Source organism: Bison bison, unplaced genomic scaffold (assembly GCF_000754665.1).
Source record: "Bison bison bison isolate TAMUID 2011002044 unplaced genomic scaffold, Bison_UMD1.0 scf7180017846569, whole genome shotgun sequence".
Classification (NCBI taxonomy): domain Eukaryota; kingdom Metazoa; phylum Chordata; class Mammalia; order Artiodactyla; family Bovidae; genus Bison; species Bison bison.
In genome coordinates this window covers 812,864-826,404 of record NW_011477142.1, presented here as the reverse complement: position 1 = coordinate 826,404, position 13,541 = coordinate 812,864, and the positions used below count along the sequence as shown (strand labels likewise).

At 36.8% G+C, this 13,541-nt stretch overlaps 1 protein-coding gene across 1 annotated transcript in view; it reads left to right on the top strand.

The window, feature by feature from the left end:
- Positions 1 to 416: 416 nt before the first annotated feature.
- UBE2U (ubiquitin-conjugating enzyme E2U (putative)) overlaps positions 417 to 13,541 on the top strand; it is a 71,527-nt gene continuing 58,402 nt past the window's right edge. The window contains exons 1-4 of the mRNA XM_010840179.1: positions 417 to 921; positions 2,256 to 2,337; positions 3,322 to 3,414; positions 7,710 to 7,807. Of these exons, the coding sequence (XP_010838481.1) occupies positions 856 to 921; positions 2,256 to 2,337; positions 3,322 to 3,414; positions 7,710 to 7,807 (339 nt within the window). The 5' untranslated portion in view covers positions 417 to 855. The remainder of the gene's footprint in view (positions 922 to 2,255; positions 2,338 to 3,321; positions 3,415 to 7,709; positions 7,808 to 13,541) is intronic.

Genomic DNA, 13,541 nt, shown 5'->3' with positions numbered 1-13,541 from the left:
CAGGTCTGCCTAATTGCAGGCGGATTCTTTACCAGCTGAGCCACAAGAGAAGTGCCATATAAGTTATTATAAACAACCGCAGACCAGTACTGTCGGTCATATATTACCTGATAGTTTCTCATATTCAAAGAAAAAGAAAAGATGATTTCTGAGGTCTCTGACTTAGACTTAAACCCTAGACCCTCTGACTTTTCCCCCTACGCCAACAAAATGGACGGACGTAGCAGTCGCACCGGGCGCGGAGATAGAGTGGGCAAGGAGGCCTTAACAACGCTTCTCATTGGCCTTTCAAACTGAACCTTTTGGATGATTGACTGTGGAGGTTTCCAGAGGCCACCCCACATCGCTGATTGGATGAGGAGCGGCCAAGTGCCCACCTCCTCTACAGTTCCGTTTAGTCTTGTTGCTTGGCAACCGATTTGCATCTTCTTGCCCAACCCGCACACAGTTACACCTGTGAAGCGGAGACGGTGACTGGTTAAGCACACCCTAAACTTAACGCCTCTTACGCCCACTTCATGCACAAGCAGCACGAGTGGTCTCAGGGTTTCATCCACGTTTACCTTCAGGCTGGGCTGTGCGCTGGCGCCGCAAGGACACACCGCAGTAGAGAAAGCGCTCAAGTCTTCCTTCTGAAGTCCTCCTTTAGAAGAGTCAAAGGAGAAAAGAAAGTCGCTGCTACGTGCCCAACATAGGTCCACCTCTCTTGGGAGTATACAGCATTCTGAAGCTCCAGAAAGCAAGTATTTATACCAAGTTAACTAGGTATAGGAGAGTGACCCATAACCTCAGACACTTGCCTCAGAGGGAACCCTAGTAGTGAGGGGACAGGATCAGAGGCTTTTTTGCCTTATCATGTACAGCAGAGCTTACATCTTGCTAAAAAGAGAATTCCAAGAGTTGAAGAACAACAATTATGAGGTGAGTATTGGAGACATGAAGGGTGTGTTTCTTTGGGGTACGAGTTTTTAAAAGCAGTTTAATCTGTGTTTATTCCACAGGGCATAATTTAGTTAAATCTAATTTGCACTACAGACTTGTTTAATGAAACTATTTCAGTATAATAATCTGTTTCATAATAATTATTAGTATTTCATAATAATAGTTAATAGTATTGAGCACACTATGCTGAGTATTTATGGACTTTAATCCCTGAATGTAACAGTCTATCAGGTAGAAAATAACTAGTAGGTGCAGGGTTGCATTCACTAATTATCAATTGTGCATGCATGTTCAGTGGCTAAGTTGTGTCGGACTCTTTGCAACCCCATGCACTGCAGCCCACCGGGCTGCTCTGTCCATGAGATTTTTCCAGGCAAGAATACTGGAGTGGGTTGCCATTTCCTTCACCAGGGGGTCTTTCCCACCCAGGGATGTAACCTGAGGTCTCTTGCATTGGCAGGTGGATTCTTTACCTCTGTACCACCTGGGAAGCCCCTCGATTACCAATACAATATTGTAAAATAAGTAGGTAGTGTTTTGTTTTAACCTACCAGAAACCTAAGCCTCAGAAAACTTTCAGTAAATATTTGAGCTCGAGATTCCGTCAAAGGGTTTTTTGACTCCAAAATCTCTTGCTCTTAAGTCTTGAGTTCTGTTTCTTCCTGTCTAGTGCACTTTTTGCCAATTGCTGTGACATGTAACACATAAATGTCTTTCCCTTATAATTTTATTTTTTAAATTTTATTATTTTTGGTTTATGCTGGGTCTTCATTGTTTTGCACAGTAATGCATTCTTGTCCCTCCATTGGAATAATGCCTCAAGTGTAGGAAAATTTTATTTTTATATATGAGCATAATTTTATTTTATTTATTTTTTTTTTTGAGCATAATTTTAGAGTTGGGTTTTTCTTAATGAAAATTTCTTACTTCATGCCTAATATAGCATCTGTAGGGTTTTTTTTTTTAAAGCTATGAAGAAATACATGCTTTCCAACTATCCCTTTCTTTTTGAATTTGAATCTTAAATTGCCTATAGAATTACATAAGTCACATATTCCATTCTTGACCTTCCTGTCCCATTTGTGATTTTCATACTAATGATTTATTTAAAATTTACTATTGCATGTATTTTCTGGAATCTACCTTAACTTCTGTGTAATAAGACAATATATAACACCTTCTCAAATCAAAAATTTTTATCAATAAAAGAAAAATTTAGAGCTTTTGGAATTCATTGTAACCTAATATCTGATTTCCCAAGCTGCAATAAATATTTAATCTTTTTTTCTGCTTTAATTTTTCTTGATGTTTAGGGTATTACTGCCTTTCCTATAAGTGAAGATATGATGCAATGGGATGTTGACATTGAAGGTCTACAGAATACAATTTGGCATGGTTTGTGCTTTGAAAACCAATTTATTTTTTTTTAAGCCTTTATATTATTAGCCTAATTTCTTTAAGGTTGCACTGTACAAATTTTCTAGAATCCCTTAAGTTTTCACATGTTAATTTTTTCATGGTATGGCTTAATTTTTTGCCATTTGTCAACATGGATGGAAATTTCAGGTTTGAATTTTTCTTTATGCCCAGTCTTAATGTTATCATGTTTTTAAGAAGCAGACATAGGAAAACATATCAACTGAGAATATCATCTAATAGTCTTCCATGAATTCAGAGAATAACTAACAAAATGCTTACTGACAGAAAAATCCCACAATTATGTCTCTTTTTTTTTTCCCTCTATGATTTTCCCACAGATGTCCATAAGTCAAGTTCTCAAGAAGACTAGGCAACCATAAACTTTAATGACCATGCCCTCTTAGAGTTGCAGATTAACAAGATACATTTGCTTAGTGAGATAGGGGAGAAAAGCATGTAAGTGGATAATTACAATAAAATAAAAACATGTCCTGTTATGAATTTTGAATGGAATACTGAGGAGGCAGTGATTAGTTAATTTTACCTTGGAGAGTCAGGAACAGCTTCCCAAGGAAGCTGTTGGGTCCTGAAGAATGTCTGAGGATTCACCAGGTTTAGAATCAGAAGGAAGGGCAGGTAGACTAAACAGCTTAGCGAGACCTGAAGAGAGAGGATTCTGGAGCAGAGAGTAAATATGAGAAACCCAGTGAATAGGCTGGTATTAGAAGGACGGAGTTAGTGGATGAAAAGGGTTGGTGAGAATGTGGCTGAAAACACTGGGTTAGATTGTGAGGAGTCTATTATACCATCTAGAGGTGTCTGGGCATCCTCTAATCCAATTTACTTATTATAGTAAAACTCTAGGGACATTGGGGAAGATAAACTGTAGGCATAAACATCAATATTAGGTTACAGTTAATCTGTGACACTTTAGTAAAAATTTTTATTTCTGTATCACAGGAGCAGTCTTCCAACTGAGAATAAATTTTACAGCAGAGTATAATTTTGTCCCTCCAGTTGTGAAATTCAGAACAATTCCTTTTCATCCAAATGGTAAGGAACAAATAAAATTATTATCATAAATTCTGTCCATATTAATGTTATTCTTCATTAGTGTTCAATAATGTTTATTTTTAACATTATAAAGTAAGCATACTTATTGGGGAAAATATTAAAAAGCAGGAAAAAAATTATCATCTGAATCCTAACTCAGATACTATTCTCAACATTTAATGAGGTTTATTTCCTTTCTTCCATGTACGTATTTTATCTCCATAGTTGAGTTATTACACAAAGATGTATATATTTTTATTTAAAATGACATAATACATTTATTTCTGCAGTGTTAAACATTCTTCAAAATATAATTTTGAACATGAATGATATTTGTATGTCTTCTTTGGAAAGATGTCTTTTCAGGTATTCTGCCCACTTTTGGTTGATTTGGGGGTTTAATATTAATTGTGTAAACTGTATATTTTAGATATTAACCCCTTGTCGGTAACATCATTTGCAAATATTTTCTCCAATTCTATAGGTTGTCTTTTCATTTTGTCAATGAAATTGCTTTGCTATGCAAAGCTTTTAAGTTTAATTGGGTCCCATTTGTTTATTTTTGCTTGCCTTGGGAGACTTGAGCCAAGAAAATATTGCTATATTTTATGTCAAAGAGTATTCCATGTATGTTTTCTTCTAGGAGTTTTATGGTTTCTGGTCTTACATTTAGGTCTCTAAACCGTTTTGAATTTAATTTGTATATGGTTGAGGGAATACTCTAATCTCATTGTTTTGGCTTATTGATACAGCTATCCAGTTTTCCCATCACCACTTGTTGAAGAAACTGTCTTTTCTCCATGGTATATTCTTGCCACCTTTGTTATAGTTGAATGGACCACAAGCGCGTGGACTTATTTCTGGGCTCTCTGTTCTGTTCCATTGATATATGTGTCTGTTTTTATGGCAATACCATGTTGTTTTGATAACTGCAGTTTTGTAGCATAGTCTAAACTCTCAGAGGGTTATACCTCTAGCTTCATTCTTTTTTCTCAAGATTTCTCTTTGGCTCCATATGAATTTTAGGATTATTTGTTCTAGTTCTGTGAAAAATATTCAGGATATTTTGATAGGGGTTGCATCAAATCTGTTGATTGCTTTGAATAGTATGGCCATTTTAACAATATTAATTCTTCCAATCCAAGAATATGGGATATTGTTCCATTTCTTTGAATCATCTTCAGTTTCCTTCATCAGTGTTTTATAGTTTTCAGGGCATTGGTCTTTCACCTCCTCGGCTAAATTTACTTCTAGGGTTTTTTATGCTATTTTAAATGGGAATTTTTTTTTTTTACTTTCTCTTTATGATATTTCATCATTGTTGTTCAATCGCTAAGTTGTGTCTGACTCTTTGCAACCCCTTGGACTTCAGCACACCAGGCTTCCCTGTTTTTCACTATCTCCTGGAGTTTGCTCAGACTCATATTCACTGAGTTGATGATGCCATCCAACCATCTCAAACTCTGCCACCCACTTCTCCTGCCCTCAGTCTTTCCCAGCATCAAGATCTTTTTCAGTGAGTTGGCTCTTTGTATCAGGTTACCAAAGTGTTGGAGCTTCAGCTTCAGCATTAGTCCTTCCATTGACTATTTAGGATGGACTGTTTCATCATTAGTGTATAGAAATACAATAGATTTTTGTATATTAATTTTTTTTCCTTCAGCTTTGCTGAATTCATTTATTCTAATAGCTTTGGGATGGAAACTTTAAGGTTCTATATAAAGAATATGTTTAATATTCTTATTCATATATAATTAATAAAGATTTGTTTCCAGTAACAGTATTGGATATACAGAAAAGGGAAATGTCCATAAATAGCTACAATGTCCATAAATATAGGAATTTTTAAGTAAAATGTATTATAGCTATATACATTGCTTTTAAACATAACAAGAAAGATATATGAAGACTTTACTCGTTGGTCATTGTTATGTCCCTAGAATCTTCACTCCCTGGCATAGAGTTGGTGTTCAAATATTTTTTGAAAAAACTTGTCCAAAAATGTGTTGACAATTTATTAAATGAAAAATACTTTGAAGAATAAAATGTAATTAATTTTAAAAACACAATAACTACATACACAAAAGTGTGTGTGTGCATTTTTTCCCAAATACTATTAATAATTTAGTTAATTGACTGTATTAGGACATAGGCTAACCTTTTCAAATGACTTTCCAATGTACATATAACAGAACAAAGCTGGCAGGAAGGTTTTACCATCCTCAACTTGTGGGTGCCATTTCTGGACCTAAGACATTTATTCTGTCACTATTTCCAGCCAGTGGGAAGGGGAGAGAAAAAGAGAAGAGGGCAGAACAGCTTCCTTAAGAAAATAGGATCCAAAAGGTGCACACTTTACTTCTGCTGATGTCCCACCGTTAAGACTTGGTCACACTGGTCACATGGCTGCATCTTGTTAGAGGAAAGGCTGGGAAAATGTGGGCGACTATGTATGCGTCTAAAACCACACGGCGGGTGGGGGGGAGGCAGGCATCAGGCTTGAGAGAAGAAATGGAAGAAAGGAAGAACAAACCCTGGAGGACCATGAGTAATGATCTTGAAACTTTTCATATCGTTTCTTGATCATCTTTTGTACTATTGAGTCATAATTTCAGTTTTCACTTACCACAGTTTTAATACCAACTAGAATTTTTTTCTAAATACTTTTTTTTATCACGTTGTTCACTCACATCTTTTGTCCATTGCACTGTTAACCTATTATTGTAGTTTCAAAATACAATGTCCTTGGAGAAGGAAATGGCAACCCACTCCAGTATTCTTGCCTGGAGAATCCCATGGACAGAGGAGCCTGGCGGGCTACAGTCCACAGGGTCGCAAAGAGTTGGACATGACTGAGCGACTTCACTTTTTCACTTTCAACCTCTCTCCTCCCGTGTTCTCAGTATTTGACCTGCAGCTCTCTTTCAGCCACTGGATTCATGAGTTCAGTCTATTTGTGAAGCTGTGATTAGTTTAACTGGAAACCATTGTGATGAAAAGCCCTTCATTTTTATTGACATGCCAATCTTTTCCCCCAAACAAATCAATTAAAGGGTAATTTACTGGAACTATGGTGATTGGCTTCATCAACTGGAACCATATAAATATAACTGGAATATTGTTAAACAAAATGAAACTTTTTTAAAGTGTAAATTTATTACACTAGTCTACAGAGTTTTAATATTTGGATTGTCTGGTTGGTCTAACAAAGAACCTAGCCAACTTTCCTCTTTGTAGGCTTTTTTAAAGTACTGTACATATTTGCAATCACATTGTGCGTAGATTCCTATTGAGTAATTTTCTTCTATCAGGCCACAGCAATGACTGCAGGTTCCTTGTTTGTAATGTAAGTGATTGAATACATTTTGTTAATATGTTTTTATTCCTATGTTTTGCTATTAAATTTTTTATAACATTTCCAAGACAAAAAAATGACAAGTTTATGCTTTGAAAAATTTATGTAATTAAAATTTCACAAAACTAATCTTTTTAATTTAGGAGTTATTTGGGTTTTGACACTGGGGTTGCACCAACAGAAATGTAAGATGTTTAAAATTGTTACACTACTTCTGTTGGTTGGGGATTTGGGTTTGAGAGTTCTTTGGTTTTATTTAAAAACCTTTTTTTTCTTTTTCCAAATTTAAAAGCCTTAAATGTACTGTAAGCCTCCGATTGTTGTACAGCTGGGTTGCAGTTGACTGCCTATTTGTGTGGTGTTGCCTGGATGCAACACAGTGGTTGGTCATGGAATAAAGGATACATTGGAAAAAAAAAAAATACAATGTCCCAAACCGAAGACCCCTCTTTTCACCTTTTCAACATTTTCTTCCCTGGTCTTTCCTAAAGATTGCAAGATCTTTCCATTGGATATAAATATTTTTGTTATTTTTTTATAAAAATTGTTTATACATTAACAAAAGTATTTTTAATAATGATAACTATCATTTTTTGAGGATCTACTCTATGCCAGGTACTTTATTAAGGACTTTGTTTTTTAGACTCTCTTCAGTGAAAGTAGGTACTTCAATCATATTCCCCATTTCACATACTAGGCAAATGAGACCTGGAGAGGTAGTTCATTGCTCAGTGTCCGTTGCTCATAAGTGGAGGAGTCAACCGTCAAATGTATGTGTATCTGACACCGAAGTCCATGCTCTAACACCTGGTCTATACCAACTGTCACATTAATTGCAAAGTTTGTCACTTGTTTTCTAACTTAGCCTATGATATGTTGATATTCATAAGTTTTAAATGATAATTTTATGTATAAATATTAATGTGTTATTTTAATACAGTAGACCCACATTCTGGCAAGCCCTGTATAGATTTTTTGGACAGCCCTCATAAATGGAATAGAAGCTATACATTGAGCAGCATCTTACTTACCCTCCAGGTAAGAACAGATTAATAATAAAATGCTGTCTTTGTTGTTTTTGTTTAGTTGCCCAGCTGTATCAGGCTCTTTTGGTGCCCCCCAAAGAGCCCCCATGGACCCATGGACTGTTGCCCGCCAGGCTCCTCTGTCCATGAGATATCCCAGGCAAGAATACTGGAGTGGGTTGCCATTTCCTTCTCCAGGGGATATTCCCGACCCAGGGATCAAACCTGTGTCTCCTGCGTTGGCAGGTGGATTCTTTACTGCTGAGCCACCAGGAAAGCCCAATGATGTCTTTAATACATTTAATTACCCAATTATTCAAAGTATAAGGAATAAAATATACAATGTATATTTAAATATTTAAAGGATTTGAGTAAGCTTATATGACTCAATATTTCTACATCAGAATTGTAAAATGGAACTTGAACTATAAAAACTATTATTTTTAAAGTGAAATTGATAGCTTATGCCCTTTCCAACCAAACAATATGTATTTTATAAAAGAAGAAAAGAATTGTTTGGATGGTTTCAATTCTGGAAATATACTCTTAGGCTTGCTTTTGGCTCCTAACATCACCTTGTAGTGTTGAACAGGCCGTTTAGATCTTTCTTCATTCATGAACCTTGCCTTCCTCAGAGAGGTGAACAAGTGACTACAGTGTAAAATAGTCAGCTTTACCCTTTATGACAGCACTAGAGACCTGCTTTGATAAGCTTTCATATCAAACCCAGTGAACAATTAAACCAGGAATTTCCTCCTCTGCTCAGTAGAACCCTGTTTATAGAATGTATCCTTTGCATCCAAAATCTATGGTATTTAGAAGCATGCTTCTCTGTTGTGTGTTTTATGTTATTCCTGACCCTCAAAGAGCCTCCTTTCTCATCCTGAGATGTTGAATGATTTGAGCGTCACTTGCTTTGACCACTTACATCTGGCCCAGTGAGATTCTATCCACCAGATTTTATCCATGGTAAAATTCTATCTACTCATCATTAATAATATTTGGAGATAAAGTATTAAATTTTGATTATCTAAAATACCTGGAGAATAAAGTGTTCTGGCTTAATTGAATTTTCTCAGTAACATAGAATTATAATAAAAATTCCATCTCTCCTATGTCTTGTTTTCAAAAATAAAACTATCATTAGCTTTCTAGTCATCTTAGTATGCTGAGTAAAATTTAATATTTTTAAAAATTCAGTGTTGAATTTAATCATTCATTCATTCTACAACTGTGTGTTGAGCGTATGTACTGGTGCCAGGCCATGCTCTGGAAGAGAGATTGGAGCAAAAACTTTGAGGAAGTAAGTGAGCGTGATGTGCAGAGATTTGTGGTTGATCTTTCAGATTCTTTCAAACTGAGTCATCCTATCTCTTCCACCTAAGTAGAAACAGCCTTAAAAACAGTAAAAGTGAATGTTCTCATGAGGGCAAACCAGAATGAAATGGTGAACATCTTGAGTTGCAGAATAATTTAATCAAGGTAAATTGGGAACTGTGAGTTTAGATGGCTTGGCTTCACTTCTTGGTTCTGCCACTTAATACCTTTGCACTTTTGGAACAGGTTTCTCCACTTATCATTCCCTCCATTTCTTCATCAGTAAAGTGGGGCTGTTAGTAGCTAACTCATAGAACTTGTGAGGACTAAATGTATGGACTAAATACATGTAAAGTACTTAGAACCATGAGTGGTATAAGAAAAGAATTCAATAAAATCTGGTTAATATTTTATTGTTCTCAATTTTAACCAGTAATAAAAAGTGACAACAGAGTGTTCCCAAATATATCACGAAAAGCCAGTAGATTACACAGTTGCTTTTATTTTTCAAATAGTTTTATAAAACAGATATGCCCACATTAGAAAACATTTTTAAGATAGTAGAAAGGAAAAGAAAATCACTGGTAATCATAAAGAAATTCCTTCCCTGTTGTTATTAACATTTTCTTCTGATCTTTTCTCTTGTGTTTTGGTTTTAAATCTTCAGTTCCACATTCCCTACAAGGTCAAGGCCAAATTCTGTTGCCTGACAAATGATCTACTTCTCACACCTTGGCCTTAACCCTCCGAAACACACCGTGGCATCCGCTCTTATTTATATCTTTATTATTTATTTATTTTTTTACTCACAGTGCTTGGTTCACTTCAGGCTAAAAAGCATTTATAGAGTTCTAAACTCTAAAGTTACAAACCAAATCAATCTTGGACCTTAAGAAGTGCTCAGTCCAGTTCTGCATCTGACTAGCATCCCATTTTATTCCCTCTTTCTCCATCCTTTTGGCAAGCAGCTGCTCACATTTTAAGAGTCAGGTCAAAAGATGCCTCCTCTGAAATGCCTTTCCTGATTTCCTTTCCTAGGTGAAATTAATGGCTTTGGTTTGGGGAGAGGGGCTTTCTTTGTGAAGTGTTGCCTAAGTAAATGTGTGTGAGAGAACTCTAATGCTATAAAGCAAATACTGTTTCCTTATCTGCCTTCCCCTATTAGACTATAAGCCCCTGAAGGTCAGGAAACAAGTCTAATTCCTGTGGTAGATACTAAGTAATATGACTGAAGCAACAAATCTGTTTTTACATAGTTGCAATGATAGTATATGTGTTCAAATTATACAGCTTATTACTTTATCACTTAACATTTCACTCAAGTAATTTCCAGGTTGCTACAATTAATATTTTAATGGCTTATTTAATAGCTCTTTGGAGTTCAGTGCTGCCCACTAGAACTTTAAGCACTTATGGAAATTTTCAATATCTGTGCTGTTCAATATATAACCCCTAGTCTCTAGTTCTACTGAGCACTTGGAATATGGCTCCTATAACTGAGGGACTGAGTTTTTCATTTTATTTAAGTACTAATAATTTAAATTGAGATTACTTTCTGATTACAACCTTTTGAATAACAGGTGATACACATTTATAATTATCACACTGTTTTCCATGGGGTTGGTACTTGAACTGGTTTTTAAAATATTTTCAAGTCTAAATATGCTAATGATATGCTCCTAAATTTCTATGATCTTGATTTCTTTGAAAATTTGTCCTTTCATATATAAGCAAAAGTAAATATCAACACTCATCCACAGAAGGAATTCCAAATTCATGGGCTTTAACTAATTGGATAGTATAAAATATACTTACTGGTACAGTGAACAGTATGACAAGGCAAAAAGATAGGATATTGAAAGATAAACTCCCCAGGTCAGTAGGTGCCCAATATGCTACTGGAGATCAGTGGAGAAATAACTCCAGAAAGAATGAAGGGATGGAGCCAAAGCAAAAACAACACCCAGTTGTGGATGGGACTGGTGATAGAAGCAAGATTCGATGCTATAAGAGTAATATTGCATAGGAACCTGGAATGTTAGGTCCATGAATCAAGGCAAATTGGAAGTGGTCACCAGGAGATGGCAAGAGTGAACATTGACATTCTAGGAATCACCAAACTAAAATTGACTGGAATGGGTGAGTTTAACTCAGATGGCCATTAATTATATCTACTACTGTGGGCAGGAGTCCCTTAGAAGAAATGGAGTAGCCATCATAGTCAATAAAAGAGTCTGAAATGCAGTACTAGGATACAATCTCAAAAATGACAGAATGATCTCTGTTCGTTTCCAAAGCAAACCATTCAGTATCACAGTAATCCAAGTCTATGCCCCGACCAGTAATGCTGAAGAAGCTGAAGTTGAACGGTCCTATTAAGACCTATAAGATCTTCTAGAACTAACACCCAAAAAAGATGTCCATATCATGATAGGGGACTGGAATACAAAAGTAGGAAGTCGAGAGACACCCGGAGTAACAGGCAAGTTTGACCTTGGAGTACAGAATGAAACAGGGCAAAGGTTAACAGAGTTCTGCCAAGAGAACTTCACTTTCACTTTTCACTTTCCTGCATTGGAGAAGGAAATGGCAACCCACTCCAGTGTTCTTGCCTGGAGAATCCCAGGGACGGGGGAGGCTGGTGGGCTGCTGTCTATGGGGTCATGCAGAGTTGGACACGACTGAAGCGACTTAGCAGCAGCAGCCAAGAGAACGCACTGGTCATAGCAAACACCCTCGTCCAACAACACAAGAGAAGACTCTACACTTGGATATCACCAGATGGTCAACACCGAAATCAGATTGATAATATCCTTTGCAGCCAAAGATGGAGAAGCTCTATACAGTCAGCAAAAACAATACTAGGAGCTGATTGTGGCTCAGATCGTGAACTCCTTATTGCCAAATTCAGACTTAAATTGAAGAAAGTGGGGAAAACCACTAGACCATTCAGGTATGACTTAAATCAAATCCCTTATGCAGTGGAAGTGAGAACTAGATTTAAGGGACTAGATATGATACAGTGCCTGAAGAACTATGGACGGAGGTTCATGACATTGTACAGGAGACAGGGAGCAAGACCATCCCAGGAAAAAGAAATGGAAAAAGGCAAAATGGCAAAAAAGGAAAAAGGCAAAAAGGCCTCCTCCTTGAGGCCTTACAAACTGCTGTGAAAAGAAGAGAGGTGAAAGGCAAAGGAGAAAAGGAAAGCTATACCCATTTGAATTCAGAGTTCCAAAGAATAGCAAGGAGAGATAAGAAAGCCTTCCTCAGCAATTAGCGCAAAGAAATAGAGGAAAACAACAGAATGGGAAAGACTAGAGATCTCTTCAAGAAAATCAGAGATACCAAGGGAACATTTCATGCAAAGATGGGCTCAATATTGGACAGAAATGGTATGGACCTAACAGAAGCAGAAGATATTAAGAAGAGTTGGCAAGAATACACAGAAGAACTATACAAAAAAGATCTTCACGACCCAGATAATCACGAAGGTGTGATCATTCACACTCACCTAGAGCCGGACATCCTGGAATGTGAAATCAGGTGGGCCTTAGGAAGCGTCACTACAAACAAAGCTAGTGGAGGTGATGGAATTCCAGTTGAGCTCTTTCAAATCCTAAAAGATAATGCTCTGAAAGTGTTGCACTTAATATGCCAGCAAATGTGGAAAACTCAGCAGTGGCCACAGGACTGGAAAAGGTCAGTTTTCATTCCAATCCCAAAGAAAGACAATGCCAAAGAATGCTCAAACTACCACATAATTTCACTCATCTCACACGCTAATAAAGTAATGCTCAAAATTCTCCAAGCCAGGCTTCAGCAATTCGTGAACCATGAACTTCCAGATGTTCAAGCTGGTTTTAGAAAAGGCAGAGGAACCAGAGATCAAATTGCCAACATCTGTTGGATCATCAGAAAAGCAAGAGAGTTCCAAAACAACATCTGTTTCTGTTTTATTGACTATGCCAAAGCCTTTGACTGTGTGGATCACAATAAAGTGTGGAAAATTCTGAAAGAGATGGGAATACCAGACCACTTGACCTGCCTCTTGAGAAACCTGTATGCAGGTCAGGAAGCAATAGTTAGAACTGGACATGGAACAACAGACTTGTTCCAAATAGGAAAAGGAGTCTGTCAAGGATGTATTTGTCCCTGCTTATTTAACTTACATGCAGAGTACATTGTGAGAAATGCTGGGCTGGAAGAAGCACAAGCTGGAATCAAGATTGCCGTGAGAAATACCAATAACCTCAGATATGCAGATGACACCACCCTTATGGCAGAAAGTGAAGAGAAACTAAAGAGCCTCTTGATGAAAGTAAAAGAGGGAGAGTGAAAAAGTTGGCTTAAAGCTCAACATTCAGAAAACTAAGATCATGGCATCTGGTCCCATCATGGCAAATAGATGGGGAAACAGTGGCTGACTT